Here is a 19893-nt window from a genome sequence, read left to right as displayed (position 1 = left end):
TGGCAGTCCTCACGTCCACTCCCCCAGGACCTGAAGAGCCAGACTTTCTGATCCTGAACAGAGCCCCTAGGGTTACAGCTGCCACCCTGAGAGCACTGCTTCCAGGCACCACCCAAGCCCAGCGGCCCCTCCTCTTCACAGCTACCCTGGGACACCCCCAGAGGGTCGGAGGGGGCCCTGCGGAGGTGTCAGGGCTGGATAGGCACCCAGCGCCCCAGGTATTAACACACAGTCCCCTGAGTGCCTCCGTCCCATCCCGGCTCGGGCTGAGCCTTAGAGCTGGAAGCCTTGGCCTGGGGTCGGGGAAGCCCCAGTGGCCTCCAGAGCGAAGGCAGGAGAGTACAGCTGGGGAGGAAGGCAGCCTTCTCGGGGCCGGCATGTGTCTGAGGTCGGGTCCTCTGCCTGCAGGTGAGGAGACCCGTTGGGGGAAAGATGAGGTCTGCCCCAGCGGTGGAGAGGAGCTGGGCAAACCCTAGGGTGAAGGGGCGCGGTGGCCACATCCTGGCTGCCCCTGCAGGCCTAGCGCCCTTTTCTGGCCCTGGCTCCCACTGCCAGCACCTTCCCCTCCCCCTGTACCTGGTCCCTGCCCAGTGGCCCCAAGGCCACACACACCCAGAGTGTGTCCCCACTCCCTCTTTGGGGCTCTGGCCACACCACCGACTTCCTGTCTGAGAATGGCTGGGGCTTTGCACCAAGGCCTGTGCTCAGCTGTCCCTGCCACTGGCCGCCTCTCCCTTGAGTCCTAGGCTCACACTTGGCCCCGTCCCTTGTGGCGCTGGGTGAGTGGACGGGAAGGCCCTGAGGGCCGTGTCTGTCACTCAGTTCAGCCATCTGGTCCACAGGCGTTTATTGAGCACCTATCACAAAGCAGGAGCAGTCCTAGGCATGGGGATACAGCAGTGAAGGAGGCCCAGAGGGCTGCCCTGCCCCGGAGGGGGCGTCAGCATGTGGCCGTCCATCTGGGCCTTTAGATGGTGGTGGGAGCAGCAGGTAAGTGGGCGCAGAGGCCAGGCCGGGAGGGCTCTTGCTCTTCCTGGAGCAGGCAGGCACCCGGCTTCCTCACCTGCTGCCTGCCGCCTGGCACTGGCCCCGGGCTGGCCAGCTTCCGCCTAACTTGGCACAGACCAGCCCCGCGACGGAGCCAGGTTATCAGGGAACAATACCCCAAAGGAGAGGGCAGCGGGCATGGGGCCTTTACGGTTTGAGCTCAAGCCCCAGCCACCCCAGAGGCAGGAGGGACCGGGCTGGGCCGTGGGACTTTGGTGGCAGCTAAAGGCACTTGAAGCTCCCTCTGGGGTTGGCGGTCCCCAGGAGTCGCGGTGATGGCACGGTCGTGGGCCCTGGCATGAGGACACCACCTCCCTGGCAGTGTGGGAGGGGAGGAGCCGCGTCCTGGGACCGCAGCCCCTAGCCGTCAGTAGTCAGCGCATCCTGAGAAGCTGCGGTGCAGGCGTGGGCCCAGGTCCGTGGGCAGGTCAGTAGTGCTCCAGCTTCAGGCTCTTGTACAGGCAGCACGTGAAGATCATGCCGAACACCTGAGCCAAGAGCCGGCATGAGCACGCGCCTGTGCCCGTGCCGCCCCGTGCCCCGCGCCCGCGCCGCCCCGCGCCCGCACCTGCACACAGGCGATGCCGATGCCCACAGCCCCGATGATCCTCAGGTGCTCCCGGATGAAGGTCTCCAGCCTGGTGATGCAGCCGCCCTGGGGTGGGAGTGGGGGTGAGCGGCGCGTCGAGGGTAGGGGGGGCCTCTTCCCCAGCCCCGGGCCCCTCGGGTGCGGGGACACCCGCCTCCAGCATCCCGGGTGCCAGGGCCCCCACCGGCCTACCTCCACTTTGTAGATGTTGGAGGCGTGGTCCCGCCGCCCGCAGCCCGCCACCACCGTCTTGCAGCAGCTGTCAGGAACCACACGGTCGCCTGCCTCACCCGAGAGGATCCACTCACTGTCCCGCCAGTCCTGGGAGTTGTTGCTGCCACAGCAGTGGAACTGCACGGGAACATGGCCCGGGCTGAGCCCCGTCCCCTCCCCACAACCCCCGCAGCAGCCAGGGCTCCGACAGACGTCAGGGGAGACGCCGCCCGGCGCCACCCACCGACCTCCTGCTGCAGCTTATCCGTGGCGCTGGTCACACCCTCGTGGCCCGGCTGGCGGTAGCGCTTGCTCAGAGTGTCCTTCAGGTTCGCCTTGAGCTCTGCACTCAGCTGTGGCAAGGTGGCGACAGCTTCAGCCACAAAGACTAAGAAGCGGGGAGGAGGGCAGCGCGGGGATGGGCACAGACGGGAGAGGCGCAGAAGGTGCCAAACAGGTCTGGAGACAGACGCTGCCTGGGGTGGGTCAGGTGCCCGGGAACGTCACCCAGATGGCATGGGGTGGGGGGTCGGGGGCAGGGAGGGCACACTGGGGCCCCCAGGTGGGTGGCTTGGGTGCTGCAGGCAGACTGGCCACCCCTGTGGGGGTCCTCCCTGGTGACACGGTCCCACCTCCAGGGCCTGACGACACGACGGTCAGCATGGAACCTGTGGGGTCGCGTGCACGTGTCCCTGCCTGTGTGCATCTCTTCCTTCCCAGGGCACGTGCGTGTCCGTGCTCATGCGCGTGCACACCCTGTGCGTGTACGCGCCCCTGCGGCCCGCCCCAGCCGCGCACCTGCTGGTAGTAGACGTAGGCCAGGACTCCGGCGATGATCTCCAGCAGAAAGATGAGCAGCAGCAGGATGAAGTACTGGGGGAGGCGCAGGGACCCCGTGAGGTGGGGGTGGGGGGGTACAGAGACCCCATCCGGGCACAACAGAGCAGCGCCACCACCCTCAGCTCTCAAGCTACCAGAGGGAGGGCTCCAGAGGGCAGGTTAGGCTAAGGACCAGCAGGCCCCCATGCTCTCTCGAGTGCCCTCCCTCGGCTGGCACAGCGGGGACGTGGGGACACGCAGGGCTGGGCAGGTGGGAAGGGACAGCCCCAGGAGTGCCCAGCATTCCCTTCCAGCCCTGTCGGGGACCCAGAGCCAGCCCCAGGCAGCCTGGCAGGCTCCCCACCCGCCCCCCGCCGGCACCCTGTCCCCGAGGGTCCCCCAGCCCCTCCCCCACCCCCATGCCAGCCGCGCCCTGCTGACCAGCCGCAGCAGGTTCCTCCGCTCCTTGAAGGTGGCACAGCAGCCCAGAACACCGGTCACCATGACAACAATGCCCGCCACCACTAGGATGTAGGCTGTGGCCAGGTAGGTGCCCGAGGCCAGGAGGCTGATGTAGTCGCTCTTGAGGGCCAGCGTCCAGATGCCCACTGCCATGACGGCCAGGCCAGCCAGCTGCGGGCAGTGCACACCAATCACCACGTCTGGCCCGGGTGTGAGAGACGGGCTGAGCCCCGGGCTCGGGAAGCGGGGGCCCACTCCTCACCCAGAAGCAGCAGTTGAAGGTGAAAAGCAGGTACTTGAGGCAGATGGTGCCGCATGGCGCGCCCTTCTCGCCGAATTCGCCCATCCTGGGGCAGGGAACAGGGGAGGGCCGGCCTGGGAGATGCCAGTGGGGACAGAAGGAGGGGACACAGACATCCAGACCAGTCCCAGTTGGCTGGTGAAGGCTCTGGGAGTGTCCGTGGGAAGGGGGACACTTCCTGGGAGCGCAGCTCAGGAGCCCCCATCCCCAGTACCAGTAAGGGAGGGAGGGCCCACTGCCCCCAGGCCAGCTTCTCTGCCCAGAGCCCCGGGCCGTGAGGGGGGCGTGGAGGACCCCCAGCCGTCACCCGCTGACTCACCCTGCCGGCAGCCAGGGTAGGAAGCCCCAGCAGGCACCTTCGGGGTGAGCTCATGCAGGCTCCCCACCCCACCCCAAGCATTCCCCGGGCCCCACGTCACAGGCTGGCAGGAACCTAGCGGCTGCTGGAGGGGAGGGGAGAAGGCCACTCACAGACAGGCTGTGCTGCCCTCTCGAGCCTAGTCCTGGGCCTCCGGGAAGCCCCTCAGGCTTCCGTTCAAGGGCAGGCCTGCCTCTCCCCCCCCACCCCAGGGCGGGCGGGTGGCAGGCCTGGGGGGCCTTCCCGTGCTGGTCCTCATTACCGGTGAGGACAGCCACACCAACCCCAGGGAGAAGCACCGCCGCGGGCTCTGCTCCTCCCCAGGGACACCCCAGAGGTGCCCCGCTCGCTCTGTCCTGGGGTGTCCACCCTGAGGGACAGGGGGCAGTGCGGCCCAGGCCCCGCTCAGCACCTGGGGCCACGCTTTCAGACAGTACCGCCCCAAGGTGGACTTTCACCCGGCCCCGCCCAGCACTCACCTGGCTGCTGGGGACCGCTCCTCTCTGAGACAGGTGGACAGAATTCCTGAGGAGGCTCTGCTAGAAGGGCAGGACACCAGGCTGACTCAGCTTGGATGGGCAGGACCCTGTCACCCCTCTCTGTGGCCAAGCCAGGCAGTGGACCCTGCCGGGCTCCAGAGCAGGCAGCGTCCACTCGCTGTGGCTGCGAGGGGAGCGGCAGGCCCGGTATTTTGGTCTGGGCGAGGGCGGGCCAGGACAGAGAACATTTCTGGACAGTCTGATCCTGGGAGGGGCCTCACGCCTTCTCCAGGCACCCTGCTCAGCCCTGGCTCCAGACCTGTCACTGCCTCTTCCCCACCAGGCAGCTGTGGCTGCAGCCTGGGCAGAAAAAAAAGGCGCAGACCCCTGGCACAGGAGCCCCGCCGCCGGCAGCCCGGCTCTCGGGCCTGCTCTGAGGTTCCAGGCTTCCTGGCCAGCTGGTTCCCGACCCAGATCCGGCCCCCACCGCGCGGGCGGCCGGCTGAGGAGGGGCCCCCTCTTTCCGGGAGCGAGTGCCTAGCGGAGGTGATCCCCCAGGGAAAGGCCGGCCAGAAATAGTTCCCGCGGCCTGGGAGGCAGCTGCCCCCGTCCCAGCCCCCAGCACCCCAGCAGGGCCCGCCGCGGCGCGCGCCCCAAGGCAGGGGACCCCGACTCCGCTCCCGCCAGGCCGGGTGAGGAATTCGCGCGTCATGGCGATGAAGTCACCGCCGCCCCCCACGCCCAGGCGCCGCAGACGGCCCGCCCACCTGCGCCAGGCGGAGGGATGGGAGCCGGTGTCCGTGCCCCGTGAGTGGGGTGCTCGGGGGGAGCTCCAGGCCCGAGGGGGCCGCCAGGCCTGTCCGAGGACCTGAGAGGCGCCTCGCCCTCCCACGGCGGACCCCCCGCCCGCTCGGCCTCCCGGCGCCCGTCTCCCTGGGGACAGAAGGGCCTGCAGGACCGGGAGGCGCGCGCGCTGTTCCCCGGCCGCCTGGCCCGGGCGGCGCACTCACCGTCCACGCGTCCGAGGCCGGCAGTGGCGGCGGCGGCGGCGGCGGCGGCGGCAGTGGCGGCGGCGGCGGCGGGGGCGGGGGCTCCGAGCGCGGAGAAGGCGCGGCCGGCGGGGGCCTGTGAGCGCGACGCGCCGGGACGCCCAGGGCCCCGCCCACGGCCCGCAGGCCCCGCCCACGGCCGCCGACGCGGGGCAGGTCGGAGCAGCTCCGCGCGCGCGGGCGGGCGGGGCCCCAGCCCCTGCAGGCGCTGCGAGTCCACCCGAGACGGCGGAGGTCGGCGAGCCGCGGCCCCAGGGCGCCCGCAGCCCCACCAGGGCCCGTGCCTTCCGGGTGGGGGGGCTGCGCCGGGGGACGGGGCGGGAGGCTGCGGGGGTCGACCGCACAGTTGCGGGCCTGCGCGGGCTCCTGGAGGCGCGCTCCGATGCTGAGGGGGCACGCTGGGCGCAGTTTGGAGGAGGGCCCGGAGGGGAGGGCTAGGCCGGTGTGAGAGAGAGTCCAGGCCGGTGGGCCACGGCCTGGGAGTGGTGGGAAGGGGTGAGGAAGAAAGGGCTGAGCCTGCCGACCCGCTGGACTGGGAAGCCAGAGCCGGCCGAAGGAGGGGAGCGGGGTCTCAGATGCGGACTGAGTCTGCGCGATCGGTTGGAGCCAGTCCGGCAGGATACGTGAGACCTTAGTGGGCAGCACTCGTCCCCAGCGCCCTGCCTGGGGCTCAGGCTAGCAGCTCCCAGCTGCCCAGGCAGGACAGAGGCACGGGGAACGGCTCCAGGTCTACATAGGCGGTTCCACTCAGGACTCCGAGCCTGGGGGGATGCTGAGCTCTCCCACCCAGGGCATGGGGAGGGGCTGGCTGACCGAAGCTGGGACCGGGCAGGAAGCCCTGCTTGCTGCTTCGTAGGAAACAGTGGCTTCCCTCAGCCCCTCCATCTCTGTGAGGGCTTTTGAGGGCTTGGGATCATGACCAGAGTCCTGCACGGACCTCGCAAATGCTGTGGGTCACCCCCCCCCCACACACACACACACAGGAGGCCCAGGAGGTTAAGGTCAGTAGACTTTATTTGGAAGAGGGGGTTCTGCTGGTTTCGATGGGATGGGACTGGGCTACATGAGACCCTGACCGCCCCAGATTAGTTCCTTCATGCCTGCCAGTCAGGTGGGCCAGACAGTCCACTGGCAACCCGTTTCCCGGATGGGCAGCCCCTGGCCATGACGAGTCACCTTCAAGGGGCCGTTTCTCTGAGTAACCAAGTAACACCCAGTGAGTCACTTGGCCTGGTCATCGGGCACTGGGAAGGTGGCCAGAGCCCCGTCTGGGGGGGCGAGCCCAGCTACTGCAACAGCAGCAGCAGCAGCAGCAGGGAGGGCCCGGCAGAGGGGCCGTGGTCAGAGCCTTCCTGTGGCTACTGCCCAGCCGCTTGGCCTCACAGACGTCCCTCTCGTCTCGTAGCCTTGTGTTCAGCTGCCTAGGAAATAGAAGGATTATTTCTCCAGGGGCACCATTCCTGGGCAGGGAATGCGAGCTCTGGCACTCCCCCAGACCACAAGACATGTGTCTGATGAGGGCTGCAGCATGAGGGATGGCGGGCAGACACAAGGAAGGACTCCCTTGCAGTAGCATGGGGCCGTGGTCAGGATCGTTTGGGAGCTCGGAACTTGGGGGGGGGGCTGACCCCTTCCTGACGCACCTGAGGAGTTCCAGTTGCCGCAGGAGGCTGAGCTTCTCTTTCTGCATGTTCCTGGAGACAGCAACCATGTCTCTGCAGGAGAGAGGTGGTGACTGGGATGCAGGGAGGCTCCCTGGGTGCCCCACGGACACCTGGAAGCGGGGCTGGGGTGGGGAGTAGGAAGACCTAAGCACCACCCGCCCCAGCCTCCCCCTACCCTCCGACCCTCCGCACCGTTGGGTTTGCTCCCGGCGACCCTGCCTGTCGCCCTCCAGCCTGCGGAGCTGCTCCTGTGCCCCCTGCAGCTGCGTCCGCAGCGCCTCGTTGGTCAGCCACAGCTGGGCGTTCTGCGCCTGCGCCTCCAGCTGCTCAGCGGCCCGGGCCTGCAGCTGCTGTTCCAACTGGGGGGTGCGGGAATCGAGGCTGGAGAGGACCCCCCACGTCCCCAGGGTGCTGCGTTTGCCCCCGACTCCCAGCAATTCCCGGGCTGGGAACCCGGTCACAAGGACGTCAAGGATGCCCGGGAGTGCGCGGGTGACGGTGGGGATGGGGGCGTGGGCCGGGCCGCTGTGTAGCCCTCGGGGCCGGGGCGCGCCGGCCGGCAGCCGCTCACCTCCCGCTGCCTCAACCCCGCGCGTTCCAGCTCCTGCTCACGGCTCTGCAGCTCCAGCTCTAGGCGGCCTCTCTGCTCCTCCCTGGGGAGGTCCTAGGAGGCGCGGGGACCCCTGAGCCTCCGCCGGCGGCGGAGAGGCAGGGGTGCGGGTGGGACCCCATCGGAGAAGGCGGGGCCGGGCGTGGGGCGGCGCTGCGGGCCCACCTGAGGGCGCTGGCGCTGCTCGCGAAGCTGCTGCTCCATCTCCTCGTACAGACACCGCAGCTCCCTCTCGTGCTCACTCTCCCGCCTTCGGGGAACCGGGGTGAGACAGCTGCTTGGAACCTGCCAGCGCTAACGTCCCCGGCTCCGCCTCTACCGCCTCCGGAGCCCCTCCGCCTGGCCCTTCTGCCGCCAGGTCCCCCAGCCCTCACCGCCGCAGCGCCTGCTCCAGGCCCTCCCGCTCTCGGGCTGCCTCCTCCAGGCAGGCCGAGGCATGCAACAGAACGTCCTCGAAGGAGCCCAGCAGTTCGGGTCGCTCACGCTGCAGTCGGGTCCAAAGTGTCCGAATGGCCGGCTGTCTGCAGGGGGAGGGCAGGGGTGGAAGCTGAAGGGGGGGGCTCGCTCCCCCCCACCCTGAAGGGTAAGCCCCCCCAGAGGCCACTGCAGCCTTGGACGAGCAGGGCATCCCTCTCCTGGATGCTTTTGCCCCTGCCAGGGGTCTGTGTGTGCGAGGCGTTTGTATGGCCAGGTGTCCTGTGTACCGGGCCGTGCGCTGGGCGCAGCCGTGACTGCTGCCTCCTCAAATGCAAATTCTGTGGGAAAATCACGCTCAGCTCGCGGTACCTGCAGCTGAGAGGGAAGGACTGGGCCAGACCTGGCCCAGGGACCCTGCCGGGGGACAGACACGCAAGTGACCCAGGCGGCGTGCAGATGAGGGTGCTGGGAGCTGGGCCGGGGTCACTCACTTGCCCAGGACCTGGGCCACCCCCAGCTGCTCCAGTGCAGAACCGACTCGCTCTTCCTCCTCCTCCTCCAGGGAGCCCCCGGTGCCTTCCGCATCTGACCAGCCCGCCTCGAAGGTTTCTTCTGGAGCCTGGGAGGGCGGAGCGCCCTGGGCCAACTCCACCCCCACAAATTTCCCTGCAGGCGTGGGAGGGGGCGTTGTCTGGGCCGTGGACGACCACCCTCAGCCCGCCCCTCCCCGTATCCTGCCCTTGCTTGGAGCCCAGTTTCCTGTTTCTCTTCCTTATTCTGTCGACGCTGGGTGCAGGACACAATGGGCACTGCCCGGCTCCCAGCCCCACCTGGATTTGGCTTGGGGGGCAGGTCATTGCACTCGCCACAGTGTCGGGGTAGGGGGGGGGGCTTCCTGTGTGTACAGACACCAGCATGGACCCCAGAGGCAGGCAGGGAGAGGCACAGGCTGCCGTCCACGTGGGCCGGGGACCCCAGAGAGTCACACATGTGCCACGGAGCACCTCTGGGCAGTGGGGTGCGGGGCGGACTCCGGGGCAGCTCACCCAGGCCAAGGCAGAACTCCCGAGCTGTTAGGAAGCCGGTGTGCGCCTGGTCCAGACTTTCAAACACAGCCTCGAGCTGCTCCGGTGTGAGGGGCAGGTCGCTCTGCAGGCCCTGGCCAGGCAAGGTGGCAGCGCTGAGTAGCCAAGGTCAGCGCCGGGGTGGGGCAGCCTCTGGGGGCAGGGGACTCACCTGCAGGTCGTGCCGGGTGACAAAGCCCTTGGCCTCCTTGTCACACAGCAGAAACAGCTCCCGAGCCTGCTCCAGCATCGCTGCCAGTGGCCCTAGGGCCTGGCCCTCGTCCTCCCCCTCCTCCTCCGGGGCCTCCCCAGCTCCAGGCTTCCCAGGGCTGGCCATGGCAGGGCCTCGGCCTTGGGTGCTGTGAAGTCGAGGAGGAGTCAGGGCCTGAGCTGAGCTGAGAAGAAATGCGGGGGAGGGGGAGGTGCAGGGCGGCTGAGGGCTAAGCTGGAGCAGTGGGGAGCCCGGAGGGAGCAGAGGGCCTCCCTGCCCCATGGGGAGGTGGGGAGGAGGGCTGCTGGGGGAGGTATGGCTGCGGGCACAAGGTGTCACGGGTGCAGGGGTGCAGGCTCAGGGCCACCCAGGGAGCTAGAGGCTGTGGCCCTCCCTGGTGGGGGCAGGTGCAGGAGAGGATATGCGGTGGGGAGGGGCAGCCTCGGGGACGGTGGGGGCAGCTAGAGAAGGTCTCCTGATGGCAAATGACCAGGTGGGGGCTGGGGGGGGCAGGAGCATGGGCGAGGGAAAGGCCAGCCGCAGAGGAGCTGAACAGGTCCCAGAGTTGGGGACCAAGAGACAGGGCTCAGCCGGCTAGGCCAGTGGGAGGACTCAGTCAATCCTGAGCCAATCCCAGCCGATCCCAGAACCCCTGAGTCTGGGCCTCAGGGCCCTGCCAGCTGGCAGGCGGGTAAGCTCCACCCTCCCTGCCTGCAGCCCCGCCCACCGGCGCCAGGCCCCCAGGGCTGCAGGTGCAGGGTCCAGCCTGGAGCTGCGTGCCTCCCCCAGCCCTAGTCTGGAACAACCTCAGCGTCTCGGCTGAGCAGCCCCTGCTGCTAGCACTCTGCCCTCCCCAGACCGCCCTCCTTCAAGTCCCAGAATCTCTGCACGGTGTCCTTCCCTGGGGGCGCCCTGCCCCCTAACCAGACCACCTGTGCTTCCCGTAATGCCCCGACCCCAGATTTCCCCAAGCTACACCCCAGCGGTGACACCCCGACCTGGGATTCTGGGGTCCTCTCCCAGGACCGTGATTCTCCCAGCTCATGTTCGCGGAGACGGGGCGGGGGGGGGGAATGTCAAAGAGGGCAGGTCTGAGAAAGGATGGGGGCAGGGGACGTGAGGACCAGCGACATCTCCCCCTCACGCCATCGCCATCCCCGGCCCGTGTGCCGGCTGGTGCGCCACCCCGCCGGCGACTTGCCGGCTCCGGCTCCGCAGGACCAGAGGGCTGTCCCAGCCGGAAGCTGCGCCGGGCCGGGCCGGGCTCTGGGCCGGGGAGCAGGGAAGGAAGGCCTCCGCCCTCCCCCCACCCCCGCACCCTGGGGGCCAAGCTCCGCTCCCACCTCCACCCCTGCACCCAAGGGGCACTGGAGTCCCTTTCAGGCACACGCCAGGATCCCCGCGCCCTGCAGTGGCGGAGAGGGGCGGGTGGGGCCGAGGGGGCCTTCTCGGGTGGCAGGACTGAGAGGTGCCTACCTGCCAGCTGTGCCTCCCACACCTGCCGCGCTCCAGGCCGTCCTCCTGAGGCACTGAGACCCCGGCGGGGCTGGCCGGGCGGAGCCGTCGCCGTGGCCCTGTCGTGTCCCCGCCTCTCGGCGCTGCCCTGGTGGCCCGGTGCTCGCCTCGCAGCCTACCCGCCCCAGCTTATGGCCCCGAGACCCCCGAGTGTCTGTCCTGGCGGAGCCCCAGCGCACGGTAGGGTGGAGATGACTCTGGGGACCCTTCCCGAGCAGGGCCAAAGTCCGGGGGCCGGCCTGAGGATCCCGGTTTAAGGCGCCAAAACATGTGTGCAGGAAAAAGCCAGGCAGGAAGTAGGCTGAAATATTTTCAGTGGCTATCTCTAGAAGTGGGGTAACTTTCCTTTCTCCCCTAGGCGTCTCCAAGGTGTTTTGTCCCCCCACTTTTAAACAATAAACATGCAACGTACTAGAAGATGGCATGGAACTCCGTGGCGGGAATGCCCGCGGGTGGGGGAGTGACGGGGAGCGGGGGTGGGGGCACGGGGAGGCCCTCCTCTCAACAGGCAACCCCAAACACGCCTTTGGGGGCACAGGCCTGACTCCGGGTTTCCGGTGGGGGAGGGCTGCAGAGGGTTCGGGGGGTAGGGCCTGTGCGCGACCTTCTGGCTGGGGGAGAATGCCATCCTCTTCCCAGGGGGCCGGCTCCCAGCCCCCACCCGCCGGGCGCCCACCCGGAGGGGCTGGCCTCACCTGCTATCCTGGCGGCCCTGGGCCTGGGTCGCTGCTGAGCTGGAACGGGTTGGGCCTACCAGGCAGGACCTTGAGACCAAGGAGGGGTGGCCCCTGGCACAGGTGCTCGGGGACCTGCTGAGCCGGCTCTCCCAGTCCTGCAGGCCCACTAGCGACCGTTATTGTTGGCTGGGGGCTGTGCCATCACCACAGCTGTCCCAGGCCTGGAGGGGAAGGGGCAGGAGTGGGCTGAACCTGGTAGGACTTAGAACTCTGGCCGGCCGGCCGGCCAAGCACCCGGCTCTCCGCCAGCACGGTCCCCCGTGGTGCTTTGTGGTCACCGAGGAGGGCTGGTCGCGTGCCCTTAGGCCGCTCAGGGCAGAAGAGGCTTTCAGGAGACCAGGCTTCCCAGAAAGAAAGTCCCGCCCCTTCGGATCAGACCCGACCGCACCTAAGATGCCAGATCCCTCCTGGGTTCCGGCAGAAGACTGGGTGCACGTGGGGACGGGACGGGGAACAAGGTGTGTGCACCTGGCCAGGGAGGCGGGTGATGACGTGCCGAGGGGAAAAGCCACACAAGGCCCGGAGCCGTGGGCCAAACACCCAAAGTGCAGCAGGCCCCTGGCACTCTGCTTGGGGACCTCCCCGTCCAAGCCAAGAATCTGCCCCTGCTGCCATGTCACCAAGGAGTGCAGGTAAACAAGCCTTGGTGTCACCCTTAGTAAACAAACACATCTTAGTTCTAAAGTTCTTGTTTTCTTAAGGATTTGGGTCCCAAATACTTCCACTGGCCCTGGGAAGGCTCTGCCCCAGGGTCCCACCAGAGGAGTGGGCTGGAGCCGCCGAAGCCCACAGCGGGTCCCGAGAGCAGGAGAGCCGGACCCCCGCAAGTCCTGACCCGAAGCTGCGGACAGCTGGGGTCGGGAGGAGGTGGGGGTGTCACATACGAGAAAGGAGACAGGGGCTGGGCTGTGGCGTTTATTACATCTGCTTTGGCAAAAATAAATAACTCTTCACACACATTCTTCAGCAACACATGGACGATGTGGAGGGAAGAGCAGGTGCAAGTTCTCGGAGTAATAGTGCTCTGAGGGCCGCAGGTGCCGCAGCCCCCGGGGGGCAGCCCAGGAAGGGGAGATGAAGGCACAGGGGAGGCGGTCCCTGTGGCGGGGAGGGGAGGGGTACTCCACGCCCCTGCCCCCTCAGTGCAGCAAGTGAGTGGTTGGTTGACAGCAAAGCCCCCTCTGGCAGTGGGAGGGACCCCCACGTCCTCATTGGCAGGGGGCATGGAGAGAGGCCAGGGAGGGGGGGGTCTCAGCTGGCCCCGGGGCCCCACCTCACCGGGCGGGGAGACTGGGGGGCCCGGCCCTCAGCACTGGGACCCCAGGGCCCTGGAGAAGGCCGGAGCAGGGGCGCTCAGCAGGGGGGGGAGCCGGGCGGGTGCTGCGAGGGTGCGGGGGCAGGACCCGCTGGGGCGAGCATGCGCAGGGCGTCGGGCGGGAAGGCAGTGTTGGTGCAGAAGAGACCCAGCAGCAGCTGGCGCTGGCGCTCCTCCCACTTGGCCAGCACGTCCCCCAGCGAGAGGCTGTTGCGCATCCAGCTGGGCAGCACCCCGCCGTAGGCGGCGCAGGACAGGGGCACAGAGGGCAGCGACTGCGAGCGCCGCAGCTCCACCTGCTCCGTCAGCCTGTGGGGGGAGGGACAGAGGGAGGGAGGGCTTTCGTGGGCGCCACCAGGGCTGCGGGCCGGGGTGTGCTTGGCAGTGAGGGCTCACCTGGAGGGCAGGTGCCTGCCCAGCTTCCTCTTGGCGCGCATCACCAGGTACTGGCAGATACTGCCTGTCTGCTCCTTTATCCACCGGATGTCCTCCGGGACGTCGGGCAGCCACTCCAGCAAGCTGGGGCAGGGGCCAGGGCACGGCCTCAGGGGCTGTGGCCTGGAGCTCACACCCACGCCCACCCAGCCCGCCCCGACGGGCCTGCCTGCGGCCCCTTCAACCACCTGCCTCTGTCTTCCCTGGGGTGCCCACGACTCGGGGGGTCCCAAGGGCCCTCCCCCGGCCCGCACCGGACGGTGAAGGACACGGCGCTCTCCAGCGGCAGCGTGTAGGGCACCATCATGGCTGTGGCCAGACGCACGGGCAGCAGGTTGGACAGGGTGCTCAGCAGGTCCGTGGGCTCCATGCAGGCCTCCAGCAGGGCTGTGGGTGGGGTGGCAGGTCAGTCAGGGAGCTGCAGCCAGGGCCCCCCTCCTTGACGCCACCCGCCCGCCCCACCCACCGTCATTGAGCCTCGAGGGCAGGTGCTCCAGGATGCTATCACTTGTGGGCAGCTGCAAGGGCTCCTTGGCTCCGGCCCTCTCCTCGGCCACCTCGGCCTTCGGGGCATCTTCCTCCTCGGGGGCACGGGGGCAGGCGGGAGGCAGCGCCAGCAAGGGGTTGGGCCGGTTCAGGAGGCCTGGGTCGGGAGGACCAGACAGGCCATCAGTGCACCGAGGCCGGCTGGCCCCCAGGGCACAGCTGTGCAGCGCCCACCCCCCGGGGCGGAAGGGGCAGCCGCTACGCACCGTTCCGCCGCAGGAAGCGCAGGCCGTCCCTGTAACCCTGCTTGCACATCTCTCGAAGCACCTGAGGCAGGGGGTGCAGACACTGGGGTGGGCAGGAGAGCCCTGTTCTGCAAACTCCGCCCCCCACCAGCAGTTAACTGGATCTGGGACCAGACCCAGGTCGAACAGAGGCTGGAGCGGTTGCGCAGGCCGTAGCCCGCAGAGGCCCCCCAGGCATGGCGCCAGGTGCCCGGCAAGGAGGGCAGGGCTCACCAGGGGCTCGGGCGGGAACAGGGCCTTGGAGAGGCGGTAGAGGTTGCGCAGGCTGAACTGGATGCTGGTGTTGGTGACGCGGAGCTCGTGGATGTTGGTGGAGCTGTCCTGCGGGCAGATGTCGCTCTCGCCCGAGAAGGGGGACACGGTGATGGTGCTCTTGAGTTCGTAGAGAGGCAGGTTGTCTGAGATGCCACCGTCCACGTAGCGCTGTGGAGGGACGCAGGGCCCACGTGAGGGGCCTGCCAGGGAGCCGCAGGCGCCCCGAGCCACCTCGGGTCCCCCCGGCGGCCTTTTCACTTGGCCCTTCCATCCGCTGGGCACTGGCCGCGGAGCGGATGGCCAGAGGCAGGGTGGGGACAGCCACAGGAAATACGCCTCTGCGCAGGGCTGGCCCGGCTCTTGAGCAACTCCGGCGCAGTGAGGCAACGGGCATGGCAGGAGGGCGGGGGCTCAGACGGCGTTCCCGCCCCCTCGTCCCACCGCCCACACACCGCGCCGCCCGGGTCCTCCAGCACCGGGGCGCTTACCTCGCCCTGGAGAGCAGGTGGAATGAGGCCGCAGTACACGGGAATGAAGGTGCTGCAGACGTTGGCCTGCGGGACAGGGAGGGGGCGGTGAGCGGGCCCGCGGCTCCCCCCAGCCCCGCGCCCCGCGCCCGCAGCGCGGCACCCTGGCACCCACCTGGATGAGCTCCTCCCTGGCGGCGAAGCGGGTTATGATGACATTTTCGCCGTCGGAGACGCGGGTCAGGGAGATGCCCAGGCGGCCGCTGGCCCGCTCGTGGCTGTCGGCGGGCAGGATTTTCACCAGGCAGCCACGGATGGTCTTCACCAGGTTGAAGGAGGGGTGCAGTGGGCCCAAGAACCGCTTCCGGGCCTCCTTCGACACCTCGATGATGCTGGCGCCAGTATCACCTGGAGCGGCAGGGCCACGATTCAGGGGTCGGCACTTGGGGCGCAGCACACTCCCCAGGGGCCGTGTCCTGGCTCTACGGCACAGAGCCTCGCAGCAACCCTATCTACCCCGACGGTTCTCAGTGTCTGCCAGGGGCCTGGCCCACAACTGAGACTTTTGCCCCTGGCTCCTGGGGAGAGAGGGGCTCCCAGAAGGGCAGACAGCTGGGGCCACGGCCTGCCCTCTGCCAGTATTTCCCAACTGCCTGCCCTGATCCACAAGGCACTGGGCCTGGCCAGACGTGGCACCCAGCCCACCCTGGAAGCGTAGAAGAAGAGCCTCAGCCCTGACCAGCCTCAGCCTTCACCCCCTTGGTCGGATGGACATTCAGAGACCCCAGTGCAGCTCAGTGGTCCCAAAGGCCCAGGGACACAAGGGTGGGCATCGCAGGCCTCTGATGCCACGGAAAGCACGACTGGATCCCACTGCAGCTGAGAGCAGGCTGCTCCCCGAAACTCCTTCTGGGGGCCCGTGGGCACTAGCCCAGGACGAAGCCCAAGGGGGAGCCGGTGGGCCTTGAGGAGGAGCTGAGGACAGCGCCCTCCTCCAGGACTCTCAGCTGGCTCAGGAGTGGGGCAGCGTGGGGCCAACACCTGCCCCGCTGTGGGAGCTCCAGCTGCCCCAAAACCCCTCCCACTCGAGAGAAAGAGGTTCCTTGGGAGTGGGAAGGGGCGGAGCCATGGGAGCAATGTCCTCAACTGGGTACCAAGGACCTAGGGTGTGCTGAGGCCAGCATGGGGTTAGACAAACACTTGCCTGAGGGCCTCCATGAGAGGAAGGGGCAGGCCCACAGTGGCGAATTCCCAGGTACCACGGATGTTGAGCTATGCTCCTTCCCCCCCACCCAGGGCCGCGGTCACGGCAGGGGGCAGGGGAGAACCCTGGACGGCTCGGCTGGGCGAGGCATTCCAGAAGCTAATGACTCCTCTGTCACTTTGGCTGCCCTAGCAGGCTGGGGGCCGGGCAGCATTCCCAGGACTCCTGAAATACTCCGTGTGCTGTAAACACCACCGTCAGCAGCTTGCCGGAAGTGTGTGGGTGGAGGAAGCCGACCCCAGGGTTGCAACGTCCTAAAGCACCTCTCACCCCACGGAGCAGGCAAAAATGCCGGGCCACGGCTGCAGGCCCAGGCCCAGAGTGGCCGTGGGCAAGGAGGGAGAGAGCGTGAGCGCTTGCGCCTGCCGTGCCCAGGCCTGACCTGCTGGCTCTTCCTCTAGGGGCCCTCGCGAGGCACCAGGCCACAGTGCCCAGACGCCTCTGCAGAGGCCAACCCCACACCCGACTGCGGGGCCTCGGCATCCTGGAATGGCGTAGCCTTTGGACACAGTGACCGCTGGCACCCGGTCTGATGCCCGGCGCAGGAGGACGACCTGGGCCCCTCCCGGACTCTCACGGCCCCGCCCAGGAGCTACTTTCTTTTCCAATGAAATCGCTTGTGCTGAACCTGCCCGCCCCTCAACCTTTGCACTAGAGAGGTGGGCCCTAGGCGGCAGTCTCGGCCGAGAGAGGGCCGGCCCTACCCCAATCCCGGGGCACTCTCGAAGCAAAACAAGTCAGGCCCCGCCCCTGGCCGGCTCCGGCGATTGGATCCTCGGCCCGGGCAGAGACCCTTCCCGCAGCCCCCGCGGCCCGGCCCGTTGTCCTGTACGGACGGATGGGGGGCGGTCCACGCTCACAAAAGCATCCGCGCGGCCTCTGCCCGCCCCACGCCCCCGCCGTCCCGACTCACCCAGGCAGACCCCGGTAACCAGGGCCGTGGCCACGAGCGCCCCAGCCGAGGCGCCGTAGATGTGCTTGGCGTTGGCCACTAGGAAGGGCGCGTGCTCGCGGAGACAGGAGGCCACGCCGACGTGGTAGACGCCGAGGAAGCCGCAACCCGCGAACGAGATGTTCCACGTCGTCTCTTTGGGGAACATCGCGGCAGCCCGCGGGCCTCCGGGGCTCCGCAGGCGGCCGGCCCCGCTGTGCACCGTGCGCTCGCCGCTCGCTCTGGAGCCGAAGCCAGACCCGGCCCACCGGCCCCGCGGTCTCTCCGGCCCCGCGGTCTCTCTGGCTCCCGGTCTCCGCCGGCGCAGTCGGAGACGCTGCGCCGGGAGGCGGTGATTTTAGAGGGGGGCGGGGCGGAGCCGACACGCGCGGCCCAATCGGGGCGCGCGGGGAACGGCCGCGCCTCGGCGGGGGCCCTGGAGCCCCGCCCCCGGCCCCAAGGCTCCGCCCCTGGCCGGACCTCGGCCCGGAGACCACGCCCCACCCCGGAAGCCTAGCTCCGCTCAGAGATGCTGCCCCCGGCCCCTCCCGCCCCTGCCCGGGCCACTGGGTCCGGAGACGGGGCACCTGCGGCCCCACCAAAAGAATTGGCCAGGCTCAGACGAGAGTTTACGTTACGCCTCAGGCCTCCCAGTGCCGTCCCTTCCCGCCTTGGCTCCCGCCGTCGTGGACGACGGAAGGGAACACACGATGGCAGAGCTGTGACGATTGGCGGGCCCAGGCCCTGGACACCCAGTCTGAGGGACTGAGAGCTAGTGCCAAGCTGGCTAACCGCGAGAGGAGGGCCCCGGCACCTGGACAGCACCGCCCCCTCCCTCTAAGGGTCTGCCTACAACACCCACCCAGGGAGTGAGGAGCCTTGCGGGGTTGGGGGGTCCGGGGAGACTGAGGACCCTCAGACTCATCCACAGACTGACCCAGAAACATACAGGGCGGCACTCGAATCACACATGCAACTTGTAGAGATGACGATGGCGCCACACACCTACACTCGACGTCCCCGCCTTGCTCTGCCTGTGGCAGCCAGGTTAGTGCCACAGCCCTTCTACCTGGGCACCAACCTGGGTTGCTCTTGCCTCCCACCCCAGCTCCTCCTCCGGCTGTGGGGTCTAGGAGGGGCCGACTCAGACCTTGCCCTTCCAGCACTAATGGCCCGGCAGCTGGAGGCCTCCCAGTGCTGTCACCCTCCCCACCGCATGTTCCTCCTGGACTGTGGGGCAGTCCTAGCCTCACTTGGATCCTTGGGCCAGCTCTGCGCCCTACCCCGCCCCCCAAGCAAGGGGCTTGTCTCCGCTGGGTTAGTGGGGAGCTGGTCTGTCTACCCAGCAGCGCACGTGCCACAGGAGGCTCAGGACCCAGCTGTGCCAGGGCTGCAGCTTGGGGCTGCCCCCCATCCAGGCCCAGAAACCAGAGCAGGACCTCCCCAGAACAGGGTGGTCTGAGGTCATGCCAGGCGGCACTCAGTCTCTGTGCTCTAAGCCACCCACACTTAGCACCCAGCGTGCCTGGTACGGGACCAAGAGTGAACAAGATCAAGACAAACCGGGCCCTCCCTCGGGGCGGGGTGGGGCAGTGGGAGAGAAATCAGAGAAAGACCGAGTAGTGTTCCCGGTTGTCCTGGAAAGGGCACGGGGCCACCCCTGCAACCGGACACAGGTGGGAGAACTGAGGAGAGGGGGGCTTGGGCCTGGGTGCTGGGAAAGGGGAAGGCAGGCCCGGCAAGGAATTTGACTTAGAATCCCCAGATGCTTTGGATGGAGGTGCTGTACAGTGGGAGCGGCCCGCCAAGGTGACTGAGCGCTTGGGAAGGCTGCTGGAGGCAGCAGGGAACAGGGGTGTTGACACAGTGGGGGTGGAGCAGATGCCCAAGGCCCCCCTCCAAGTCCAGGGAGTCACCAGGGAGCCTCGAGGAAGAGCCGGGTGGAGTTCCCATTGTGGCTCAGCGGTTAACAATCCGACTAGGAACAATGAGGTTGCAGTTCCATCCCTGGCTTTGCTCAGCGGGTTAAGGATCCGGCATTGCCGTGATCTGTGGCGTAGGTTGCAGATGCAGCTCGGATCCCGAGTGGCTGCGGCTCTGGCGTAGGCCGGTGGCTACAGCTCCAATTAGACCCCTAGCCTGGGAACCTCCATGTGAGGTGGGAGCAGCCCTAGAAGAGGCAAAGACAAAAAAAAAAAAAAAAAAAGGAGCCAGGAACCTAAGAAGACCCGCCCCTTACCCACTCAAGGAGAGGCCAGGGTCCCCTCCCTGCTTCCAGGGACTGCGAGGCCTGGGAGGGCAACGCTGTTCCAGTGGAGGACCTCTGCTCCAGTTTCTGTACCCTGGCTGAACTGTTTTGGGGACGTCCCTCCCTCCTGGGACTGTGTGCTCCGGAGCCAGGAACAGGGCAGCCCTTCCTGGAATCCTGGCTGGGGTGGGAGGACCTGCCCCCTCCTTTCACCCCATGAGAAACCCTGGTGTCTGATGACTGCCAGGCAGGGGTCATGCCTGTTATGGACAGCACAGTGTCCTCTGGCCACACAAGACCCAAGGCAGAGATGCTGCCCTCTGCTGCTGGACCCTGGATCCACTCCTCTGCCCTAGCCTCGGACCACAGCCCCTTGCCAGCTGTGCTCCTGGCAGCCATAACCCCACTCAGACGGTTCCTCTTGCAGCCCACACTGCTAGGACCCCCACAGTGGTCCCCACCACCCCATCCTGCTCCCCACTCCTCTGGGAAACACAAGGGGCTTAGGCCTTCTTTCCCTCCATCCCATGACTCTTGCCCTGGAACCTCTCCCCGAGAGAGCCCCCCTCCACCCCACTGTCCCGTAGACAAGTCCTTCAGTGCTGTGGCCTAACCCTCGGTACGTGTAACACCCTCCCCCCGCAGCCTTCAG

The 19893-nt window shown here is 67.9% G+C and overlaps 3 protein-coding genes across 20 annotated transcripts; all 3 read right to left on the bottom strand.

Annotated features, from left to right (window-relative positions):
* Positions 831–5399, bottom strand: CD151 (CD151 molecule (Raph blood group)). Of its 12 annotated transcripts, none has more exons than XM_005652761.3 (9): positions 5279–5399; positions 4269–4328; positions 3393–3505; positions 3110–3301; positions 2648–2722; positions 2098–2202; positions 1829–1987; positions 1616–1702; positions 831–1535 (listed from the first exon to the last, which is right to left on the bottom strand). In XM_005652761.3, exons 3-9 carry the CDS (start codon positions 3474–3476, stop codon positions 1476–1478), a joined length of 762 nt encoding a protein of 253 aa, XP_005652818.1. In that variant the 5' UTR covers positions 3477–3505; positions 4269–4328; positions 5279–5399; the 3' UTR covers positions 831–1475.
* Positions 6314–12297, bottom strand: CRACR2B (calcium release activated channel regulator 2B). 5 transcript variants are annotated; one of them, XM_013989684.2, is made up of 10 exons: positions 11494–12297; positions 9245–9467; positions 9055–9166; positions 8500–8674; positions 7966–8112; positions 7757–7841; positions 7553–7645; positions 7174–7340; positions 6961–7032; positions 6314–6738 (listed from the first exon to the last, which is right to left on the bottom strand). In XM_013989684.2, the coding sequence occupies exons 2-10, from the start codon at positions 9407–9409 to the stop codon at positions 6552–6554; spliced, it is 1203 nt and encodes a 400-aa protein (XP_013845138.1). In that variant the 5' UTR covers positions 9410–9467; positions 11494–12297; the 3' UTR covers positions 6314–6551.
* On the bottom strand, positions 12437–17334 carry PNPLA2 (patatin like phospholipase domain containing 2). Of its 3 annotated transcripts, none has more exons than XR_001304228.2 (9): positions 16976–17334; positions 14974–15206; positions 14820–14885; positions 14290–14499; positions 14038–14098; positions 13752–13928; positions 13478–13672; positions 13247–13369; positions 12437–13159 (listed from the first exon to the last, which is right to left on the bottom strand). XR_001304228.2 is itself a non-coding variant. In XM_021076533.1 (9 exons), the coding sequence occupies exons 1-9, from the start codon at positions 17160–17162 to the stop codon at positions 12889–12891; spliced, it is 1527 nt and encodes a 508-aa protein (XP_020932192.1). In that variant the 5' UTR covers positions 17163–17334; the 3' UTR covers positions 12437–12888.

The sequence above is a fragment of the Sus scrofa genome, chromosome 2 (genome assembly GCF_000003025.6).
Source record: "Sus scrofa isolate TJ Tabasco breed Duroc chromosome 2, Sscrofa11.1, whole genome shotgun sequence".
Classification (NCBI taxonomy): Eukaryota; Metazoa; Chordata; class Mammalia; order Artiodactyla; family Suidae; genus Sus; species Sus scrofa.
The sequence above is the reverse complement of the archived record's forward strand: the minus strand, read 5'-3'. Positions and strand labels throughout refer to the sequence as shown.